The 23,836-nt window shown below is 51.4% G+C and overlaps 1 protein-coding gene across 2 annotated transcripts; it reads right to left on the bottom strand.

Moving 5' to 3' along the window:
• Nucleotides 1–322: 322 nt before the first annotated feature.
• On the bottom strand, nucleotides 323–3,120 carry UPK2 (uroplakin 2). Of its 2 annotated transcripts, none has more exons than XM_024751795.1 (5): nucleotides 2,996–3,120; nucleotides 2,409–2,543; nucleotides 2,083–2,221; nucleotides 1,752–1,822; nucleotides 323–846 (listed from the first exon to the last, which is right to left on the bottom strand). In XM_024751795.1, exons 1-5 carry the CDS (start codon nucleotides 3,069–3,071, stop codon nucleotides 710–712), a joined length of 558 nt encoding a protein of 185 aa, XP_024607563.1. In that variant the 5' UTR covers nucleotides 3,072–3,120; the 3' UTR covers nucleotides 323–709. The 2 variants fall into 2 exon arrangements, with proteins under 2 accessions (XP_024607563.1, XP_024607564.1); XM_024751796.1 differs by having other exon boundaries at nucleotides 323–768; nucleotides 2,996–3,100.
• Between the last annotated feature and the right edge of the window lie 20,716 nt (nucleotides 3,121–23,836).

Below are 23,836 nucleotides of genomic sequence, written 5' to 3'. Positions count from 1 at the left end.
TTGTGGCTTGCGGGCTCAGTAGTTGTGGCTCGCGGGCCCAGTAGTTGTGGCTCACAGGCTTAGTGGCTCCGCGGCATGTGGGATCCTCCCGGACCAGGGCTCAAACCCGTGTCCCCTGCATTGGCAGGAAGATTCTTAACCACTGCACCACCAGGGAGGTCCCTGACTCTTGGATTCTTATCCCATCCACCCCTTCCTGCCTCCTGGGAAAAGCAGCTTTGGGGTTCCAGGGCAGAGAGAGGACTGGGAGCAGCTGCAGCCTGGACACAGATTCTGTAGGTTCACCCCAAAGTGGAGCACATTGAAGAGAAAAACACACAGCAACATGGCATCAGGTTTTATTGTAGGAACTAAATTCACTGAGGGAAGGAAAAATTCCCATCTGTCAGGGGTAGGGATTGGTTAAAGAGGTGAAGTGGGAGGAAAACCAATTCTGACACGAGTGGGATGAGGGGAATAATAGGGAGTGTTGGGCCAAGGTGAGGCCTTAGGGGACAAGGAGGGGGACAGAGGGAGGAAAGGGCTGCAGTGGAGAGGGGGGCAGGGAGGGGAGTTGATGGCACCAGAGGAGCCAGAGCCTGGCACCTGTGGCCTGGGAGCAGGCAGTCTTTTCAGCAGAGGAGACAGGAGCAAAAGCAGAGCCCTGAGCTGGGGGAATGGACGGTGCCTTGGACTTCCTGGAGGAGCCTGCTGCCTGGTGCTGTCCTCCTCACTTTTGGGCGCCCAGTGCCAGGGCGATGATGAAGCCCAGAACCAGCAGGAACATGGCTACAGAGAGCAGCACCGTGATGACCACCATGCCCCCCGTCCGGGCCATTCCCAGCCCAATAGATTCTGCCTTCCTTCCTGTCAGAAGAGAGGAGGGAGGCCGTTGTGGTCAGGAGCGGCCCCCATCCTTCCCAAGGCTCCCAGCCTAGTCCCTCATCCATTCATCCAACCAGCCATCCCTTCACCCATTTATTCACCCAACCAACCAACGACTCGTTGGAGGGATCCAGACATCCATCAAAAACACATTTATGGGGCTTCCCTGGTGGCGCAGTGGTTAAGAATCCGCCTGCCAATGCAGGGGACACGGGTTCGAGCCCTGGTCCGGGAAGATCCCACATGCCACGGGGCAACTGGGCCCGTGAGCCACAACTACTGAGCCTGTGCGTCTGGAGCCTGCGCTCCACAACGAGAGGCCGCGACAGTGAGAGGCCCGCGCACCGCGATGAAGAGTGGGCCCTGCTCGCTGCAACTAGCGAAAGCCCTCGCATAGAAACGAAGACCCAACACAGCCAAAAATAAATAAATAAATAAATGTCTGGGCCCGTGAGCCACAACTACTGAGCCTGCGCGTCTGGAGCCTGCGCTCCACAACGAGAGGCCGCGACAGTGAGAGGCCCGCGCACCGCGATGAAGAGTGGGCCCTGCTCGCTGCAACTAGCGAAAGCCCTCGCATAGAAACGAAGACCCAACACAGCCAAAAATAAATAAATAAAAAAATGTTTAAAAAAAAAAAAAAAAAAAAACACATTTATGAAGCATCTCCTATGTCAGGCACTGAGGATACAGAAATTAATCAGACACAATCGCTACCCACAAAGTTTAGCGGTGCGGGCAGATGAGTCAACAGCCACTTAAAATGCCAAGGGCTCAGTGTGAAGATAGAGGTAAGCAAAGGAGCTAAGGGAACACAGGGAGAGGCAGCTGCGGGATGGGGTGGGAGGGGCCTGGAAAGCCTTTGGAGGCCCTGAGATATTACTTACGAGGAAGTGTGGACATTGGGACCTCTCTACTGGACTCAGTGGATGCCCCCTTCGTCACTACGTAGGAAATGCTTTTGTGGTGAGATTTGGGAGAGAGAGGAGAGAATCCTCAGTGAGTATCTGGGACTTAGGGTAAGAGGGAGCCCAGGCCTCCCCCTTCACAGCTATGCCTCCTGTTGTGCCCAGGAGAGGTGCATTCTTGACCCCTTTAGCTGTGGTCCTCACTCTCCCCCATGCTGACCACCTCCCACAGCTAACACCAAAGTCAGGACCCAGCTTCTTTTCCTGTAGGCCCTCCCACAGATGCCCCAGGCCAGGGTCCGGTACTTACTAGTATTTGGTTCCTGGTACTAGGTTTGTCATCTGGTATGCACTGAGCCGGGTGACCGTGAAGCCAGACCCACTGTCCACCACGCTCACCAGCTCCCTGCGTCCGCGGCATGGAGGCACCACGAAGCTAGATTTCACCACTGGGCAGGAAATTGGGGGTGTGAGGCAGGGTCAAGTTTCTGGAGACCCCAAGGAGAAGGGCAGTATTTAGAGTATGGATGGCCCAAGAAGGGGGTCAATAGGAAGGGATGAGTGGGAGGAGGGATGCCGGGTGTCCTGGGAAGGGATCTCTGGGGACTAGGGTATGCCTGGGAGGGGGCAGCAGACCTTTGCTGTCATTGGCTCTCCGGACCATCAGTGTGGCATTGCCCCCTGTGAGGTGACAGGGGGGCAGGGCAACTAGCAGGCTTTCTGTCAGCGCTGGGGACAGCAGACCAGAGAGGCTTGAGATGTTGAAGTCGGCTGGGGGGCCAGGAGGGAATACAGGTGAGGGTCAATCCCCCTCTCATCAACAGATCTGCCCCCCACCCCTGGGTCCTCTCTGAGGATGAAGAGTCCTATTCTGCAGTCCGTTTGCAGAACACGAGTCTTTTGCCTGTGCGACCACCAGGTGGCAGGCTTGAGCTGCAGAAGCTAGGTGCTCCACCAAGCCGCTAGACCCTGGATGCCAGGAGGGGGCAGAGCCCAACCCCACCCATATCCATAGCCTTGGACTCTTCCCCACACCTCCCTGCCTCCTGGATCTGGGACCAGGAGTGTGCCCTGGGCCCCAGTGACTGATGCCTGGTCACTGCCATCACCAGTCCCCCAACCCCAACTGGCCAGACCAGCCCTCTTTGAGAGCCCTGGAAGGCACAGTCCCTCCTCTCCAGACCCCTGAGCCCCTCCCCACCCCGGCCAGAGATGGCAGAGACCTGCAGCCCCGGGGGCCAGGACAGCCAGCAGAATCAGGATCAAGGACAAGGTCCGAACAGGCAGCGGAGATGCCATAGCTGGGAACTGGGGTGGGTGCTGGCAGGCTGTGGCTTCCTAAGGAAAGTGAGGCCCTCCCCCGGGGGTGTCTGATTTTGTCCTGGGGGTGGGAGGGGCTAGAGGGGAATCCTGTCCAACCTGCCCCTTGGGCCCTACAGCCTCAGGGGAGGCCCCCAGACAGGTTTTTCAGGATGGAGAGCTAACCCTCAGGCCAAGAAGGGGGAGGCCCTGGCTGGATCTTGGTGGTTTAGTCACCTGCAGAGGGGCAGGGTAACTAAGGTGGGGGGAGGAAAACCCCCTTCTTCTGGGGCACCCACGTGTAACGGCATGAGTGTCCCTGCCTCACGTGCATCTGGAGCCCAGCCTGTATAGGACCGTTCCCCTCAGGTGGTGCGGGGCTCTTCCTAGGAGGGCGACAAGTTCTGAGTTTGCCTTGGTGTGCAGGGAGAGGAGAATAACCCTGAGGGGCTCCTGAAAGGGCCTTGGTTGGGCAGGAATGGGAGAGAAGCTGAGAGAAACAGGCAGTAGGGGGTGGGGGCAGCAGAGCCAGGGGTTCCAGTTCTTGGCATCCACTGAGGCCCAGGCCCAGAGCTCTGGGAGAGGCAGAGGGGTGTGGGTGCCCGGGAGCGCACAGGGCTTCCCATTCTTCTAGAGAGTGGGACCAAGGATGCCGGGGAGGACGTCCAGTGTTCGGAGAGGTGGGCACTGACCCACCTAGTGGGGGTGGGGGTGGGCACAGTCAGCCTTGGTCAGCAACCTTTGTGAATTGTTTGAGAGTAAAGAAGAGACAGAGGGGCTTCCCTGGTGGCGCAGTGGTTAAGAATCCGCCTGCCAATGCAGGGGACACGGGTTCGAGCCCCGGTCTGGGAAGATCCCACATGCCGCGCGGCAACTAGGCCCGTGCGCCACAACTACTGAGCCCGCGAGCCACAACTACTGAAGCCCGCGTGCCTAGAGCCCGTGCTCTGCAACAAGAGAAGCCACCGCACTGAGAAGCCCGCACACCACAACAAAGAGTAGACCCTGCTCACTGCCACTAGAGAAAGCCCCCACACAGCAACGAAGACCCAATGCAGCCAAAAATAAATAAAATAAATAAATTAAAAATAAATAAATAGGGGCTTCCCTGGTGGCGCAGTGGTTGAGAGTCCGCCTGCCGATGCAGGGGACGCGGGTTCGTGCCCCGGTCCGGTCCGTGCGGAGCGGCTAGGCCCGTGAGCCATGGCCGCTGAGCCTGCGCGTCCGGAGCCTGTGCTCCGCAACGGGAGAGGCCACAACAGTGAGAGGCCCGCGTACCGCAAAAAATAATAATAATAATAAATAAATAAATAAATAAATAAAAAAGAAGAGAGACCTGGTAGGAGAAAATGAAAAAGAGACACAACTTCTCTGATGGCACCATCCGTGTTAGAGACCATCAGTGTTAGAGAGACGTGAAGGAGGAATTGTGAGTGGAGAGAAGACAAGAGGAGAAGGCACCTACCCTGAGCCCCAGGCAGGGTCTTTGGTTGCTCCACACTTACCCTCACAGCCATCCTGGGTGGTAGATGTCATTGGCTACCTTTTGTGGATGTGGAAACTGAGACTCGGCAGTAGAACCACTTGTGGAACATGGAATACTTTGTCAGGAGAGGTCGTAGACCTCCTCAGAGAGTGTTATGTGTGTCTTTCTGCTCCAGGAGCCACTCTAGCTTCCCCAGTCCTGGAAGAGGGCCGGGGTCCCGGTAGGGAAGTAAGGGGCTGGTGGGGTTGTGTCCTTACCCCCACGGTGGGAAGGTAGACTCAAGGCCTGGGGTGTGAGCAGGTGGTGACAATAAAGATAGGACTCATGGACCCAAGCAGAGTAGGAGGGCCTCAGACCAGCGCTTCTCCAAATTTAATGTGCATATGAATCACCGCGGATCTTGTTAAGATGCAGTTTCTGATTCCGTGGGTCTGAGATGGAGCCTGAAATTCCGCACTTCTAACGAGCTTCCAGGTAACGTTGATTGATGCTAGTCTGGGAGACCCACACTTTGAGTCGCCAGATGCTCTGTATTGCCTCCCCCCTCCCACGCACACGCTCTGGATCCTGTGATGGAGATCAGGAGCAGGTGTTTTTCCCCAGTCTCCCAGGACAGGCTGCCTTTGGGTGAAGAACTAAATCCTGTTTTTCCTGCACCTTGGCTTTTGTCCCCTTTTAGATCAGATCTTATCACCGTTCTACAAACTGAAAGAGGATCTTTTGCACATTGAGAACTTTGGAGAGCGGGAACAGACTAAATGGTGGAATTCCAGGGGTGAAGGATCTTCTTAGTACTCTTCAAATCCCATCACCAACTGGGAGGATGTTTACACTTGGGCTTGGAAGAGACTCCTTCCCATTTCAGTCACAAACCAGGAGGAGAAAGGAGAAGAGGTTGGGTTTATTGCAGAGTGCGTAGTGTAGGGTCCACTCCTAAGCCCCCATCCCCATCTGAAATTATGAGGGGGATGGAGTTGGGTAGGGGAGGGCAGAGCTCTGACCAGATTTTAAAAGGATAAGAGGGGCCTGTGCCTTTAAACCCTCCTTTCTCCCTCCAATCCCCCCCCCTTCCCCACCCCTGGCCCTCCCCAGGTTTCTGGAGGAGCTGAGAGTTGCGTCTTCTCCCTGCCCTGCCGAGCTGCTCACTGGCTGCTCTGGAGGCTGTGCTTTGCGGTCTCCATGGAAACCATTAGTTGCTAAGCAACTGGAGCATCATCTGTGCTGAGCTCTCGCATCTAATTATCCCATCATAGCAGCCGAGAAGGGTTTGGGGAGCTGAGAGAAGGGGGAGCTCAAGCGCAGGAGCAAGAGGATAACTCTTTTAGCAGAGCAGATTCATTGACAACGCTGAAGTCATTTAAAGCCACAGCACCCTCTTCCTCTGGAGGATTTCCTCATGGCTTGGAGAAAGGGAACCAGGGCCACAAATGCCTGGAGTCTCTCTCTTGGACCCACTCTTTCTAGGCTGTCTCCCCCTTGGATTCTTGATTCTCAACTCATTCAAGTTCCCTCCCCTGCCTCCTTCCTTCCAAATCCCCTAGTCAAGACAACAAACATTTATTAAATACCAGTTATGTCCCTGGAACTGTGCTAGGCACCAGGGATATGAAGGTAAGATAAAATTTTGCCCTCAAGGAGCTCCTGATCTCTCTATTCTGCCACAAAGATTAGCTCCTAAAACAGAACTATTCTTTCTAAACTGTGGTTCTTCCTTTCTTTCTTCCTTCCTTCCTTCCTTCTTTCTTTTTAAATTGAACTGTGGTAGTTTTGCAACCAAAAGAGCTCAGATCAGAACTCAGGTCTGTCTGATATACTTAATGGTTCTCCTTCCCTAATGCCACTCTTCTGCTTCCCAGTCAATTAGAAGAACATGTCCCCTTGGTTCCATGGGCATGTCAACTTCTGATGGGGACTACTGTCCTCCTGTTGAGGAGTGATACCATATGACTTTAGGTGAGTTACTTTGAACCTTAATTTTCTCACCTGTAAAACGGGAAGACTCATTCTTTCCCATCTATCTAGTAAGATATGACAGGTGTAAATACGCTCTAAAATAAAGGTGCAGAAGGAATGTTGAGATCATTGTCAGAATCTGTAGGAGCAGACTGGGGGAAACCTTGGCGACTTGGACCTGGGGGTAAGATGCAGTGCTCACCAAATGTTGTTCTGGTGGGAAATGTCAGAGCCTCTATCCTTGAAATACTAGGCTGGAAAAAGCTGTGAGAGTAAGAAAATCTCAGTTGTTCAGTGATGGAAGACAACTGGATGCTTCTTTATTATTTTCTAATGTTGCCTATGATACAACCACTTGCCTCAAATCTTCCAGTTTTCTGACCTTGGCCGAGTTACCTACCTAACTTCTCTGAGCTGCAGTTTCCTCTTCTGTAGAAAGGGTATAAAGTCTGTCTCACCAGGATACTATGACTATCGCTCAAGCTAATTTATTTAAGAGTGCCTAGCACAGTATCTAGTTCAATTAATATTAATTTAAGTAATTTATCTTATCCTCTCCTTTTTATTAACCCTTGGTGCAGATGAAGACTAGAGGCTCAGAGGCAATAAATAATGTTCCCAAGGTTACAGAGTGAGCAAGAAATGAGGTGGGTTAGAATTCAGAATGTGTTTTCCAACCATGTCATTGAAGCAAAGGGAGATGGTTGGGCAGGAAAGGTAGTCTGAGAGGGGAGAGTGACTGAGAGGTGGACAAGCTGTTCCTTGGATACCACAAATGCCACAGGGGTACTAGGCATGCAGGAACTGCCTTCTCACACACTTATTCATTCAGTAAACATTTGTTGAATAACTCCTCTATGGTGGGTGCTATGCTAGGTGATGAGATACAGAGATAACAAGACATAATTCCTGTTCTCAAGTTGCTGAATTTTGGAGAGTTGCAGAGTTAGCCTTCCTAAGTGGGATATTCCAAATATCCCTAAGTGGGATATTCCAAAAAGAGGGAACAGCACATGAAAAGGCTCAGAAGTGAATTATCCTGACACCTCCTGGGAACTGTGAACCATACATCTTGGCTAGAAAGAAGTATTAAAGGATGGACATGGTGAGAGCACTAGCTACTTGGTTGGGTCACCAATGGCTTTGTATGCTATGCTAAGGAGCTTGGTTTTTATGCTGAAGAAAACAGAAAGCCTTTGAGGTGCTTTACTTGCTTAAAGATCATTCTAGAAACAGTGTGGAGAATGAATTGGCAGTGGGTAAAAGACTGGTACGTTGTGTCAGCGTTGGTCTATGTGGCCAATAGAATATGACGGAAGTGATGGTAGGTCACTTCTGAGAGTAGGTCCTAAAAGACATTGCATCTTCCTCCTTGCTCTCATGGATTGCTCACCCTGGAGGGCATGGGAGCACCTCCATGGGGAGGTCCACGTGGCAAGGGATTGAGGCCTCCTGCCAAGACCCAGAGAGGAATTGAGGCCTCCAACCGACAGCCAGTGAATGAGCGAGCTTGGAGACAGAGCCCGCAGCTCCAGTCAGTCCTTCAGATGACAGTGGCCCAGGTTGGCATCTTCACTGCAACTTCATGAGACACCCGGCTAAGTCTTTCCCAGATTCCTGATTCTCAGAATAAATGTTTGCTTTTATAAGCCACTAAATTTGGGGATAGGCTGTTATGCAGTAATAGATAAATAATACCAATATCTTGGGCAAGTTAGATGAAAATGACATTTGCTCCAGCACAGCGGGGAGGTCTGGGATGAAGAGAGGGAAGGCAGGCGATGGTTAAAATCATAAATGTAGAAAAGAGTCCTTGAAGAGAGTAGTGGAAGGGAAGGACAAGACAACCAAGGACAGGATTCTGGGAAACACAGTGTCTAGAGGACAGATGGAGGGCAAGGAGCTGATGAAGGAGGAATGAGCATTAGGAGGAGAACCAGTAGAAAGTGGATGGAAGGTTTTGCAAAGGAGGTGTCAAACGGTATGAAGGTCAGGATTGAAGGCAAGGACTGATAAATGTCCCTGAGCCTAGCATCTTGAGGGGTGTGTGTGTCCTTCAGAGCAGGTTTCTGCAGGTGAGGGGGGCAGAAGCCAGACTGTGAGAGTCCAGGGATAAGTGGGAGGCGGGAGAGTTAGAACTGTGTAGACTGCTCTTTGAAGAAGCTTGGCTGGGAAGGGAAGGAGACATAACTGGAGGGAATTGGGGGTACAGAAAAGTCTCACCTGTTTTGTTTCAAAGTTAAAGATACAGGAGAGAGGGAGGTATAATTTATGGGGAGGCTCCTGGAGGAGGGAGAAGATGGGACTCAGATCAGAGGTGGAGGCATTAGCCTTTGGCCGTAGGAATGACACTTTCCAGATAGAGAAGAATGGGGGCAATGGTGCAGAGAAATCTTATACTTTGCGTGGGGGAGGGGTTGTGTTGGGAAAGGTTGGGGGATGAGAGAAGTAAGTTAAGGGAGCTCCCTCCTGAATGTCTCTGCTTTCCCTGGGAAGTAGGATACTCAGTGGCGAGAAGGGTTTGGGGCCTAGCTGTTGTGGGAGAGGAAGACACAGCTACAAACAGCCCTGAGGAAGGCTGTGTTTGGAGGTGACAGCCCAGCTCAGCGTGAGGACTACTGGTCTTCAGGGGCACGGACTGTATTAGTTAGGGTTCTCCAGAGAAACAGCACCAACAGGATGTGTATATATAGACAGATTTATTTTAAGGAATTGGCTCATGCAATTGTGGAGGCTTGGCAAATCCAAAATCTGATGGGGGAGGCCGGCAGTCTGGAGACTCAGGAAAAGAGTTGCAGTTTTTGAGTCCAAAGGCAGTCTGTTGGCTGAATTCCTTCCTTCTCATGGGGAGAGGGTAGAGGTCATCTTTGTTCCATTAGGGCCTTCAACTGATTGGATGAGACCCACCCATATTATGGGGTAATATGCTTTACTCAAAATCTGCTGATTTAAATGTTAATCTCATCCAAAAAACACCTTCACAGAAACATCCAGAATAAAGGTTGACCAGATATCTGGACAACATGGCCCAGTCAGGTTGACACATAAAATTAACCATCCTACTGACCTTGACATTTTGGGAACTGTTCAAATTACTCAACAGCTAGAGCATAGAAATGATAAAACTGTCACATTGTACTGACTCAGGGTTTCCAAGGTAGGGAAAGTTGAGGGTATTGACAAGATTGAAGGGATGGAGAATAAGATCTAGGCTAGTTTTGAGAAGGAGTGATAGATGTGACAGGAAAGAGGACTGAGCGAGCGGGTGTTCAATGAGGTCAAGGTAGAGCAAAGGTGCGGAAGAGGTAGAGGAGCAGGAGTGGGGGCCATCTAGGTGGCTGCTAAGGAGACAAAGCCAAGATCCTCACTGCAGCTGGATAGGATCAAAATGTTGCTGGGAATTCCCTGGCGGTCCAGTGGTTAGGACTTGGCACTTTCACTGCGGAGGGCCTGGGTTCATTCCCTGGTCGGGGAACTAAGATCCCACAAGCCTCTCAGTGTAGCCAAAAAAAAAAAGTTGTGAGGCCGGCAGGGGCTGAAGACCCCAGTGTCTCCAGGGTCCAGGCAGATAACAAAAGTAGTAAAGCAAGGTGAGTGAGACTGGGCCAACTAGAAAGACTGTAGCAGCCCGAGTTCCATCTACCGGGCCACCCCATGCAGCTCTGGAAGAGTTGCCTTGTGGAAGGTGGGGACCTAGTATGGCCACGCCTCCTCGCTTTTTCACGAGAAGCCACAAATCTGAATTTTTTGGTAAAATGATCTTATTTTCAAATTTTAAACTAAATATATATTAGGAAAATGCACTTTGTGAACCAAACAATATACATCTTCGAGGCCAGCTTTGCCCTCGGATCCCCAGGTGTGTCATCTGGGACACGGTGTTGGAAGGATATTTGAGGCTGAGGGCATAGAGGCTGGAGGGTGTGGAAGCAGCAAGGGGTTCAGCACAGCCAGGACCCTGGGCAGGAGGGTTTGCTGTGGAAGGGGTGGGGTACAGAAGTGAAGGAGTAATCACCCTGTGATTTCCACAGACAGGAGGAATCTCCAACAGGGTTTGAGTAGGGAAGTCGCATAATTCAATCTAGTTGTAGAAAAACTACTGAAAGGGTAGGTGGAGCTTTGATTGCGGGGTAATTAAGCCTCTCCTTAGGCTGAAGGAGAGCTAATCCGTACAAGAAATAATGATGGCCCGAATTAATTTATTCAATAAATGTTTATTAAATGCCTTTGCATCAGTCACTGTGCTAAGTGCTGGACATTGATGTGAATGAGACATTGTTCTCCCTGAAATTATGGTCCAGTGGGAGATACTGAAGAGGCCACTACTCATTGCATCAGGATTTTAGTAGAAGATGTAATAATAACAGCTGTTATTTACTGAGTGCTTACAACATGCCAGATGCTGTGCTAAATCCTTTATGTATATTTTCTTGCTTGATCCTCATGACAGCCTCTGTGATGTGAGTACTGTTATTATTGTCCTCATTTTATTAATGAGGAAACTAAGATCAGACTCGCCAAAGAGGCTCCTCACAGAAGTGGCAACTTACATGGGCTTGGGTAGTCCCGAAGGGCTTCCTGGAGGAAGTGGTGAATAAGTGAAGACCTGAAGTTTGAGTAGGAGTTAGCAGTGTGAAGGCAGGGGGGGGGGGGGGGGGGTGGGGGGGGAGAGGGGAAATTGTTTTAGGCTGTAAGGGACCAAGATTAGAGAACGGGCCCATAGGAAGGTTAGAGTGGATTTTGAGGGAGTCACTGGAGAAGTAGCTGGGACCAGATGAAAAGTCTTGTAAGCCCCTTTAAGCACTTAAATTTTTATCCTAAGGCTAAAAGGAAGCCCTTGAAGGGTTTTAAACTGGAGAGTGTTGTGATCAAATTTGTATCTTATAAAGATGGTTTTTGCTGCAATGCAGAGATTGTGCTGGGTGAACAGCTGGGAGGTATTTTGGATGTCTCTGACATGCTGTTGAGATAAGATTCCAGGCAAAAGATGATAGAAGAGGAGATTTGGGGGTGATGGTTTGGCTGGGAGGGCTGTGGAGGGGGGTGGAGAGCAGAGTTAAGGGTGCGTCCTGACTAGGGCAGCTGGGTGGATGATGGCACTGTCACTAGCTGGGCATGAATGGGGGTGGGAGGAGCAGATTTGTGGGAAGGGGATGGAGATCACTGAACTTGCTGAGCTGAGGTGCCTGGAGGACACCCAGGTGGAGGTGTATGGAGGGTGGTCGGATGCCTGATCTGGAGCTCAGGGAGGTTGTCAGCTAGGTGTGACAGCTGCAGCCTTGGAGAGAAGTACAAGCCAAGTAAGAAGACAAGGTCAAGAACAGAGCCTGGGGAACAGCAACACTATGGGCAGAGGAAAAGAGGAGCCTGCAAAGGAGAATGAGAATCTTCCCTAAAAGAAAAAAAAGCGCCAGGAGGGAGTGGTGTCCCAGGTACCCAAAGAAGAATACTTTCAGTTTGTTCCATAGCAAACTGGTGCTCAGGGAATAAAGAGCCATGACGCGTACTCCTTGGATGTGGCAAGTAGGAGTCATGGAGATTGCTTCAGACTGGGGGAACAGGTGACTGAGTGGGACTGGGCTGGCAAGAGGGTGTTGAAGGCCTGCATGTCCGGGTGTAGTTGGGCCTGGGATTCGGTGAAGGGGTGGGAGACCGGACAGCCTGGGGAGGGCAGGTGTGAAGGCGGAGGACAAGGAAGATGCTCTTCTTCTCACCCCCGGGCAGTTCCTTAGACCCTCTTGGGTCTGGAGCCTATGACAGGAACAGGGAAGGAGGGTCAGGAGGGGTGTCCTGGATGTTGGTGGCATGTGGAGGAGATGGTGTGAACTGAAGCGGTAGAAGTGAGCTGATCTGGATCAGCCTTCCCTTCAGGCCTGAGGAGGAAGGAGCTCTATCCTCTGATCCCTCTCTACAGGGGTGTGGGGCAGGGACCTGGGATCTCCAGCTTGGTGACAAGGGACGTTTTGCCCCTCTTGGGGCCATCCATCTCTTACACACACATGGACTTCCTGGTTAGGGAGTGGCTCAAGCCAGTCCCCAGAGAGAACGGGGAGCTGTTTCAAAGTAACCAGGTAGCCACTAGGAGGAACAGCAAGGTATGATGGAAGGGCACCAGCATCCTCTCGAATCTCATTGCACCCTCGTGGCGGGGAGGGGTGGTCGTCTTGGCATAAATGCCCAGGCCATAGCCCCAACCTCTGCCTTCTCCCACCTCCCCAGGTCCCGTTTAATGATGCATCAGGTATGGTGCGCTTTGCAAAACTGTTATTTGTATAGAAGCCTTAGGGAGAGGGAGGGAAGCCACGCCCTCCTCTTCCCCCCTCCAGCCACTTTACTTGCAGAGAAGAGACCTGCAGTCAAATACCAACCCCGGGTCCCTCTGGCTCACTAGCTCAGAGACTTGCAAACCGAGAGCTGCGGGTTCCCCAGCTCCCCACGTGGCCGCGCTGTGTCTCGCAGCATCTCCCGGAAATGGCCTGGCCTCTGAGCTTCCCACACTCCCACGGTCCTCTCCACCTCAGCCCTTCCTCCCCACTCCCCCAGCCCTGAGCTCAGAGCACGCCTTCACCTCCCACTTAGCCCAGAGTCTGGCCGCTGTGGCGTTTTTGCCTCAAGTCTCCCCAACTCTCTGTATCTCTCAGAATAGAATGAGAACCTCAAACTCGTCCATCCCCCGAAGCCCCCCGCCTGCCCCGACCTGTTCCGAGGGCACAGGAAAAAGCCGGGGAATGGGACACAGGCTCTGCCAGGTAGGCAGAGGGCTAGGAGGAAAGGAAACAGCTTTGGAGCAGATGGGCCTGGCTGCACCCCACTCTGGCTGTTGCTCACCAGCTTGGGACCTTGATCTCAGTTTCCTGCCTGTCAATGGAGGCGATAAACCTACCTCTGAGGGCCGTGCTGAGGACGAAATGAAACAAGTCCTGAGATGCCCAACACAGTGTTTGGCACATAGTAGGTGTTTAAAACAAGTTCCCTCCCCTGTCTTCACTTCGGGGCTCTGATGAAGAGGTAGAATGAAAGAAATTAGGGTCGATGGAGAGAGCTCTCCCAGAGTCAAGGAGGCACACTGGGGTGGGAGTACAGCTCTGCTTCACCCAGGGTGAGGGGAGGAGAGGGAGTGCCAGAGCCCTAGGCCCTCCAGTGCTTCTGTCCTCACTGCACTCCTTGGATTGGCCTTGGGACACCCCTGGGAAAGGCATTCCTTGTGGGTGAAGGAGGTCTGGTGGGGAGGACCTGGGGTGGGGGCACTGCCTCTGGGTCTTGAGCAACACCCCTCCCCGCTCCCCCAACTCATAATCCGATTTATATTCCTACTCCCTCCTCTGGACCCGTCACCATGGCAACAGTTTTCTCAGTTGCACTTCATCAGTTTCTCGGCAAATCTTTTTTTCTTCCCTGTCCATCTCTCTTTTTCTCCTCTATCAGTCTGCCTTTCTCCATACCCATGGTGCTCACCTTTCCTACTCAACTTCTCTGTTTCTCTCTTGCACTCCCTCTGTCCCTGCCTGCTTCTGTTCAAAGCTCTCTTTCTACACCTTCCCCCCTCATCTCTCCTTTCTGAAGTCCAAGATCGTAGCAACAAGCTAGAGTCTATTGGCTGGACAAGAGCTTGAGTTCCTTCTCACGTCAGGGCAGAAAAGTGGAGAGTCATGGAGGGACACAGTTTGGGTCCCAGTGGGCTCTGCACAGAGGTCAGTGATGCGAGAGTGGATTTAAGGTCTGGTCTATCTATTCCACTCTGATCAGGAAGCAGGGAATGGGGGGCAGAGAGGGAAAGCAGGATTGGGCAGTTTCTTCTCTAGTCCCAAGTCAGAATCAGCATGGCTAGGCTTCCCTGGTGGCGCAGTGGTTAAGAATCTGCCTGCCAATGCAGGGGACATGGGTTCAAGCCCTGGTCTGGGAAGATCCCACATGCCGCGGAGCAACTAAGCCCCTGCGCCACAACTACTGAGCCTGCGCTCTAGATCCCGTGAGCCACAACTACTGAGCCCACGTGCCACAACTACTGAAGCCCGCATGCCTAGAGCCCATGCTCCACAACAAGAGAAGCCACCACAATGAGAAGCCTGCGCACCTCAACGAAGAGTAGCCCCTGCTCACTGCAACTAGAGAAAGCCAGTGCGCAGCAACGAAGACCTAACACAGCCAAAATAAATAAATAAAATAAATAATTTTAAAAAAAAAAAAAGAAGAAGAAGGATCAGCATGGCTCTGGGGGGTCCTGCATGGCACTGTCCTTGGTTCACTCCCCAACTCATCATGGGGATGCCTACCATCCTGCCTACTTCAACAACTCTAAACATGAACCCATCTTCCGCAAAGCATCACCCCTCTTTACAGTACTTCCCTGTCACTACCCAGGGTAAAAACCTCAGTGCCACCTGCGACTCCTCTTTCTCTGTCATTCTCCATATGTAGCTAGAGTCCAAGGGGTATCAATTCTTCTTTTGAAGAGGAGAATATGCTTTTATCCCTTTGCCCTTTCATCTATACCACCTGAGACTGAGTGCCCAGCAAGTCATTCGAGGCTCACACTATAGTCCCATCCTCACCTGGGCCTCCTAGAAAGGTAGTCTCCTCTAAGAAAACAAACCCATCTGAAACATGATTTTCTTCTCACCCTCTTTTTCTACTTGATTTATTGAGCACCCATTATGTATTAGGCTCTTCATATATGTCATCTCATTTAATTTTCACAGTAATCTATGAAGTAGGTATTACCCCATTTTACAGGAGAAGGAATTGATGCTAGAGTGGTTAAAGTAAGTTGTCCAAGTTCTACAACTAGTAAGCAATAGAGCTAGGACTCAAGTCCAGATCTGTGGAGTTCCACAGTTAGTGCTTTGTTTTATTTTGTTGCTATACTAGTCTGCTTCCATGTGACTCTTCTACTCAAAAACATTCTGGTTCTGCGCCTTCTGACTTTCTTATTCTTCCACTAGGCTTTTGAGGTTCATTATGATCTGACCCATTCCACCGACAACACCATGTATCTTGCTACTTCTCAATATGCCATGGATTGGTATCAACCAGGAACATTCGTGTGCTTTAGGGTTTGCCCTCATCTCTGTCCTCTTAAATATTTCTATTAATAGTGTATATGAAAATATAGTATCACATTTCACAGATATAAGCCTGGAGGGTTAGTAAACACTTTGAAAGACAGGGTAAGGATCCAAAAATCAGCTCCATGTATATAGAATGGTAGGAAAACCTAAGAAGATGAAATGGTCAGAGATCTGTGTAAGATCTCAGCAACACACACAGACTAGACATGTCTTAGAAGCAGTTCAGGTAAAATAGAATTGGGGTATTAGTAAGTTCAGTCCGAGTCATCAGCATACCATGGTTGCCAAAAGTTCATCCAATTTTAAGCCATATTACTAGAGATACAGTTTTTGGAATAAAGGAGAGGATTGATAGTCCTGCTTTACTCTAAGTTGGCCACTTGTCTTCGTGGGCATAACTTTAGTGAACGGGGAATGTTTAGGCTAGAGAAGAGGAGAAGAGTCTGGAGTCATTAAAGCCCAGATATGTGAAGGGCCAGGAGGTAGTTTATGGACTAACGAGTAGAGACCACAAGGAGATAAAATTCAGCTCCAAGGAAGGAAAAACAGATGTTCGTAAATGGAATGAGTTGCCCTGGGAGGTAGGAAGCTCCCCATTACTGGAGGTGTTTGTAAAGATGTTGAAACACTGCTTGCCAGGGATGTTATCAGAGCGTTGAGCATCAGAAAGAATTGGAACTAGGTAGTTGGTCTTTGAGACCCCTTCCCGCCAAGATCGATGACTTCTCCTGTTTCTGCTCCATCTGCGCCCCTCACTGGGGCCTCTGCGCTCCCCTGTCCCTGAGGTCAGTTTCCTGTTTCTCTTCCAGGTCTGCCTGAGGATGCAACCTGCACTGGGTGCATCAGCTCCACATCTTTTAATGATTTAGCATCTTTTATTGTTCTTTAATTGTCCCCATTTTATAAGCTCCTTGAGGGCAGGTGCCTTTATTATCTGTTACAGGATTAAAAACTTACTAACCACTGACTGTTCGCAGCCTTCCTCTGCCTTGCCTCCCCTCAGCCCCAAGATAATTTTATCCCTCACCTGTTGTTGGAAATCTTGTCGTGGCCTGCTCAGTTCCAGGGCTTTCGTAACATGAAACTGGGAGAACAAGAGGTGAGAGATAAGACCTAGAGGCCGGAGACAGGTAACGTTATTTTTGTGTTAGGGAGAATCTGGGTAATGGGTGAAGGAAAAAAGAAAATAATGAAACATAAGAGGCTAAGCTAATCTTTGTAATAAGGAGAAGATGGTGGGCAAAGAGAGACAGAAAAGCTTTCTTGACTACAGAGAACAGAGAGAGGCAGAGAGAGGGGCTGATTTAGCGTTCGCAGAGAGCGATTTAACTGTTGCAAGGTGCAGCAGAATAGAAGAGGAAAGGGAATTTGAATAAGATGTGCTGAGGGTTAAGAATTGGATCACTTTCAAGAGATACAAGTAAAAATTAGGATTCCTTTTCAAAATTACTTTTGATATTTGGGCTGTGGGACCCCAGAATATATTCAGGTTATACATCCTGTAACTTTCATAGGACCCAGCATGGTATCAGGGTGAAGGAACCCCAAGCAGTACCCAGTCCTTGCAGATAGAGCAGACATGGTCCTGAGGCTGTGGAATCCTGCAAAAAGGCAGAAACGTTAAGCTTACTCCCTTACTTCAGAGTTAGAGCTTTTAAAAACACTTCCTAATCTGGGATTTCAAGTTACAAATGCCCCAGGAGTTAGAATCGGTTACGGGTCTTGACAGATGGAGAAAATGAAGCCCAGGGAAGTTAATCAGCTTGCTCAAAGTCACAGAGCAGGTTTTAGGCCTGGTTGGGACTGGGAATATGCCTGGCCCAAGGCTCTGTCCACAATCCAGGGATGCCTTTTTAGGTTGAGCCAGAGACCTACGTGCATGTAAATAAGGTCATGGAAGGAGAGGAAAGGGGGGCTGGGAGACTGGGGGTTCTGAGCACCCCTCCCTCTGTTCAGAGCCCTGCACCAGGCTCTGGGGGACATCCAGATAAGAAGGCCAAGCCTGCCTTCCCAGATCTTATGGCCTCACAGGGAAATGAGCCAGACGCAGGAAGAAGTCCAATGGAAATTTGGAAGCGAGTGCTGCAGTGGTGTCGTGGAAAGTGTCTGGACTGGGAATTAGGAGACCTGGCACCTCTTCCAGCCATCACTCACCAGCCATGTGATTTTAGGCCAGTCCTTTCACCACTCTGTGCCTCAGTTTCCTTACCTCTGAACATTCCATCTCTTCAAAATAAAAGCTTTATAGTGCTACATACAAGAGCAAGTTAAGGAAGTTGCATTAATATATTCTGGGGGTGCTGTCCCCCAATGCTCTCCTCTCCCAGCAAAATCTCAGAAAGGCTTTTGCCTTCAGTTGACGGCAAGAATTAAATGTTCCCAGGACTCAGAACTGGCAGGCAACCCAGGCACTGAGGAGTAGGAGGTGACTTGTGTGGCCTTCTCCAGGCCCTGCCTCTGACAGCCTCTCAGGGGCTTATGAACTCTGCCTTCCATCCCCAAGCCAACCAGAGCCACGTGATTGTTTTCCTCTCAACCAACCAAGCCTTCTATTTAATTGCTATCCTCTTGATAAAAAAGAGCCTGGAGATAAGCTCATCCAACCCCCTTGTTCTTTGAAGAAACTAAGGCCCAGAGATGAGGCTGACTAGGCCAAGGTCACATACTCTTGGCCAGTCTCCTTTCTTTTTTTCTTTTTAAACAACGTTTTTATTTATTTATTTATTTATTTATTTTGGCTGTGCTGGGTCTTAGCTGCGGCATACAGGATGTTCATTGCGGCATGCGGACTTCTTAGTTGTGGCATGCATGTGGGATCTAGTTCCCTGATCAGGGATTGAACCCAGGCGCCCTGCATTGGGAGCGCAGAGTCTTACCCACTGGACCACCAGGGAAGTCCCCAGTCTCCTTTCTTTGGAGACTTGGAGAACTTATTAGATATGGATTGTTTGGGAATGCAGACTTAGCGATCTCTTGTAACATCTGGTGAGACCCCTTGCTGGAATCCTGTTCTATACTTAGACCTCCAGTTAGATGTACTGTCTGCCTGGACAGAACCACACCTTAGGCTGGAATGTCTCAGCTCAGATGGTGCTCGCTGCAGGAAACTTTCCCAGACTCCCAAGTCCCAGATAGATGTCTCTCCAAAGTGCTCTGCAAGCCTTCGTGACACTGAATTGAATCCGCCTGTTCATGTGTCTATCCCCAACTAGAGTGAGGTCAAGTGACTTCTGTGAAGTCAAGAACTACGTCTGTCTCATTCACCAACATATATCTATCATCTAGTCCAGTGCCTGGTACGTAGTAGGTCCTCAATAGATATTTTTTTAGTGAATAAGTGGGTGAGGTTGGTCAGAGAAGGATTCTTGGAGGAGTCAAGGAATCCAAGGACAGGATTGTTCTTTTTTTTTTTTTTTTTTTTTTTTTTTTTTTGCGGTACATGGGCCTCTCACTGTTGTGGCCTCTCCCGTTGCAGAGCGCAGGCTCAGCGGCCATGGCTCACAGGCCCAGCCGCTCTGCAGCATGTGGGATCTTCCTGGACTGGGGCACGAACCCGTGTCCCCTGCATTGGCAGGCGGACTCTCAACCACTGCGCCACCAGGGAAGCCCGACAGGATTGTTCTTGCTTGGGTGAGCTGCTTATGCGAAAGGAAGCCTTAGATAGAAGATAATTGGAAATGGGGAGAGGGAAGGAAGTGAGGCAACTGGGAAAAAAGAGAAAGGAACCCTTGAAGGTCACGGCCTTCGCTAACCTGGGAAGGCTTCTGGGTAGAGGGGAGGAAGGGTCTCAGCCCTGCCTGGGATAGGAGGAAATGGTTGTGAGCACCTAGAATCTCTCAAGAGACCCTATTTATGGGGGAGAAACTCAGAAGGCAGCTTGGCTAGAGGGGAGGGAAACTGATGGGGGACCGGGTAGCTGGTAGGAGCGTTGAAGCCTGGCTAGAGGTTTGCATTTGCTGCTGGGGTCTGGAGGGAATGGGAGTTCGGGGAAGCCTGGACACAGAGAGAAAAGAAGGTGAGGGGCAGCTTCCTTCTATTGCTCCCCTTCATTCGGTTGAGACCCTGGCAGGATAGAGCCTATATCTTCTATTCCTCCTCCAGGTGTCTGGGCACCTGGGACCCACAAGTAGGGTCCCTAGGACAAAGATCTGGAAGTGACTGTGGCAGCCTGATAAGTGGGGATGGCATGGTAGGGATTGTGGGAGCTCCACCAGCCTCCCCATAGGATTCTCTTTCTCTCCAAAGGTGCTATTCCTGCAGGAGTACTCTAGCTGCCTCCAAAGTTTTTCTTTCACCAATCCCCACCTGAGCGTAGCTTTTGCCAGAGACTGCTAAGCCAGATCTAACCACCAGGGGGCAAAAGAGCAGTCCTGTGGTCGGCGTCCCTCCACTTCCCCACCAGTACACCTGAAGGCCAAGATGGGCGGTGCCTCACCTGGCTCTCACAGGGAGCCTGGGAGCTCCGTTAACCCCTTCCTGCCTAGACTGAGGTACTGCCCTCAGGCATAGTCTTTCACGGCCGAACGGGGGGCAAATCTGATGGTGGAGGAAGTGCTGCCTAGGAGAGGGGCTAGGGTGGAAGTGAAGTCAGGGTTTCCGGCTACTCGGGCCCTTGTCCTAGCTGGAGCTGGGGGAGGCTAGCATTCTCTGCCTTGGTTGCGTAGCTACCCCCACAGATGTGTGAAGGAGCCCCCTGGAGGCCAAAGAGGCCCGGGCTGCGGTCACCTGCGCGGGCCTCCCAGGCGGGATGCGGAGGAGAATGCAGAAGCAGCCACAGAACCCAGGTTTCCGGGTTCCCTGCATCCTTCTATCTGTCAGGGCTCTTTGCAGCAACTAGTGGGGGTGGTAGCGGGAGGGTGGCCAAAGGGTGGAGGAAGAGGCACAGAGGGTTGGGGTGACAGGGGAGGGTATACAGTTAAGATGTGGCAGGAGAGCGGACTGGATTACGCAGCTCTCAGGTGCCGGGTTTTGTGTGTCGTTCTTCGAGCACCAGGCAGCCTTCTAGGGCTCTGACAAGCCCAAGTTCCGAGACTGCGTTCTGGGCCACAAGGTGTTAAACTGTGGGTGGGAGTAAGGTCGGGAGTCCCTCCCTTCTTCCCTCCCTCATAGCGTCACCACTTAGGAGTCCACCGGGCTGGCGCGCAAGGAGTTAAGTCTGCCCGCAATCTGCAAGACTGGAGCCGGGGAGGGGGAGGAGGGGGGAAAGGAGGGGGTAGAGAAGGAGAAGGGGGAAGCAGACTGCGGGGAGACAGCGCCAGGAACCCCCTCCCCAGGGACCTGGCCCCAGGGCCCCCAGCCCCAAAAGAGGCCCTGCCCTCCCCGGGGTCTTGCTCTCTCCCCCCGCCCTGCCCCCGCCCTCCAGCTTTGTGTCCCCAGGAGGGTGGGCTGCAGGATTTCCAGCCAAGCCTTGGCTGCCTGCTCAGTTTTTCCAAACCCTCCAGTCGGGGAAGGCGGGAGCCCTGTCAGGATAAGAGTCCCTCCCCCACTGCCCCTGTCGGCCCCCTCTCCCAGCCTCCCTTTTCCTGCCCCCGCATCTTTTCCAAACTCCTTTCGCTGTCCGACCCTGGCCCCTGCGCCCCCTATCCCCACCTCTACTGGCTCCCAAGTTCCAAGTTCAGGTTGGAAGGGGCCAACTGGGTCCCACAATTCTGGAGAGGCGCTGGTAAAACCATACTCCGCAGGCCAACCCCGAGACCTGCGGGGCGCCGGCCGTACTCCCAGCCTGGCGCCCGCCCCATCCCAGAAAGTGGCCCCAGGGACACCAGGGAGGGTGGCCCCGGGGTCTCCCGCCCTGGAATGGAGGCGGTGCTGGGGGAGCCGGCAGAGCAGCGCGGCAGGCTCTGTGCCGCTGGTGCCAGGCCCTGGGGCAGGCTTCGAGGAGGGGCAAAGTGTTCCGAGGGCTGGCACGGTTCTGTCCAGCAGGTCTATTATATAATAATCACCATCTATCAGGAAGCCAGGCAGCTGGAGTGAGTGGGGAAGCCAGGATGCCCAGATCCGCTCCTTTTCCAGGGCCCAGGAAGGTGTCTCCATCAAGATGGGGGGTGTGGCAGCAGCCCAGAAGTGAAATGAAGTGGGGGTCGAGGGGCAAGTGAGGGTCGCTGGGCAGTCCGAAGGCGGCCCCACAAGCCCCGCCGCGAAGCTGACTGACAGTGCCCTGAGCCAATGATTGAAGTCGCTGTGAGGCTCAACGTTAACCCTTTCTTGGGTCCTTGTTTGCTTTTGGGGATAGAGTCCCTTTCCAGGAACTGTTCTCTAGTCCTGAATCCCACCTGCACGAGGTCGGTGATGAGTACCAGCCGGAAGATCCTTTCGTCCTAGTCACCCCAGGTAGTAATCTCAGATAATCTGCAGCCCTAGCTCCTCCGACCCCCTACCCCCACCCCAAAAGTAAACTGTATTACAAAATGTGGTTGTGTGTGTACACTCTGTGGTTCCAGAAACAGGCCCACGTAACGCTGGCACACCCACACTGCACCACGAACAGGCTATACCCATGCCCGAACTTCCACCGACACTCGACACTCGCTGACACACCTGTGACACTCCTCGTGACACAGTGACACACAGATAGGCGGCAACACACGGTGATTCCCCGAGTTCGCCAGTAGAGGGAGCCACTCCATTCCAGCAATGGGCCACCGGCCTCTCTCTCCCCCTCGCTCACTCCAGCGTTCCACCCAGAACTCGTGGCTGCCCAGAGCTCGGGCTCCGCATCCCAACCTGGGGGAATGAGTCACAGCTCCACCCGGGGGAGTGCTCTACATGGCTGCTCCACAGGACATGCCGAATACACTTGGTTGTGTGCCACAATTAACAGACCTCTTGCAACACAGCCATCACTCACCCCTACAAACATTGTTTTCTGGACCTGCTATGAACTGGGCATCGTGCCAAACGGATCATCACAAGCCCATGCGGTTTGTGTCATGTATGTAACGGGAAACTGACCCACATAACTGGGTGGACCCTTCCTTTCAACAAGCAATCCTGTTTGAGAAATGGCCTCCTTGTCTTGTGGCTCATCTTATAGCAGGACCCTGGGGAGGGGAGAGGAGATTAAACCCTACTTCCACGGGTCAGGTACTATCCTAGGCTCTGAGATCTTTCACACCAGAGCTCAGCCTCTCTGGGCTTCAGTTTTCTTTTCCTTTAAGTGGGGGTAATACCTATCTCACAGGGTTGTGATGATTCAGTCCCTAACCCAGCTTGGTCTTGGCATAGCAGTTAATGGGCAATTGGGGAAGTTTTGTTGATTGGCTCAAAGCACGATCAAGAGATAGTGTGTATGAAAATGCTTTGTAAACTTCTATGTTAGGCACCCATAGAGGTTATTATGTTATCTTCTTTCAGGGTTTCTCCCCCTTTTTCACCTGTGCCTCCCCAGACCTTGCCCAGTGCCCAGCTGCAGACACCATCAATCCATCAAGTGAGTATTTACTGAATCCCTACTATGAACCCAGCCCTTGAGTGCTGTGGGGAATATAGAGGCATAGGAGACATGGTTTGGGCCCTCAAGAATCTTTTGGGGCAACCAGACACACGCACAGGAGAATCAAGATAAAACATACAATTAGGTACTCAGTTGGGTGGAATAGATGTAGTAGGTGTCAAGAGAGAGGGAGGTCAGTGAGAGCTAGAGCTATCTAGGGACCATTGTGAGGAGGGGCAGGGGAGAGCTCAGAGGAACCAAATAGCATGAACAAAGGGGCTTGCTAGTGCCCTTCCATGGCTGCTATTGTTGGTATTAATCCTGGGTGGGTGGGGGTAGTGGGATACAGGGAAAGTGCCCTGGGATAAGGAGACCCAAACTCTAGTCCTGGGCTTACCACTTTCTAGCTGTGTAACCCTGAGGAAGTCCTTAACTAGTGCAAGCCTTTGTTTCCTCATCAGTATCATGGGGCCATAACATCTTTCTCACAGGTTTGTGGCAAACACTGAAATAACATGTGAAATGCTTTTAAAACACTTTATAATTTTTTTCCATTGGATCTATTCTCCTATTTTTTGTGTGTGTGTGTGTGTGTGTGTGTGTGTGTGTGTGTGTGTGGCACTTTGAGCTTAGGATAGAGTTCTTTGGGGAGAACAAAGGTTTTACTTCCACAAACATTTTCTTAGTATCCACTCTGCGCTGCTGAGGGTTGAAGTGAAAAAGTTCAGTCTACATCCTCAGGGTCTACTAGGAAAGAGAGATGAATAAAGTGAATAAAGAGATGTTCAGTGCATAATGAATGTGGGTGGATACAATGAAGAGGGGA

This window comes from Neophocaena asiaeorientalis, unplaced genomic scaffold, assembly GCF_003031525.2.
Source record: "Neophocaena asiaeorientalis asiaeorientalis breed wild unplaced genomic scaffold, Neophocaena_asiaeorientalis_V1.1 scaffold479, whole genome shotgun sequence".
Taxonomy (NCBI): Eukaryota; Metazoa; Chordata; class Mammalia; order Artiodactyla; family Phocoenidae; genus Neophocaena; species Neophocaena asiaeorientalis.
Note: the sequence above shows the minus strand (reverse complement) of the source record. Positions and strands in the feature narration are given on the sequence as shown.

Coding starts and splice junctions, on each gene's coding strand:
- UPK2 (XM_024751795.1), bottom strand. CDS start 3,071: ATGGCATCTCCGCTGCCTGTTCGGACCTTGTCCTTGATCCTGATTCTG. Junction 2,544..2,995: donor CCTGGCCCCCGGGGCTGCAG/GTCTCTGCCATC, acceptor CTGGCCCCCCAG/CCGACTTCAACATCTCAAGC. Junction 1,823..2,082: donor GTACCAGGAACCAAATACTA/GTAAGTACCGGA, acceptor TCACCACAAAAG/CATTTCCTACGTAGTGACGA.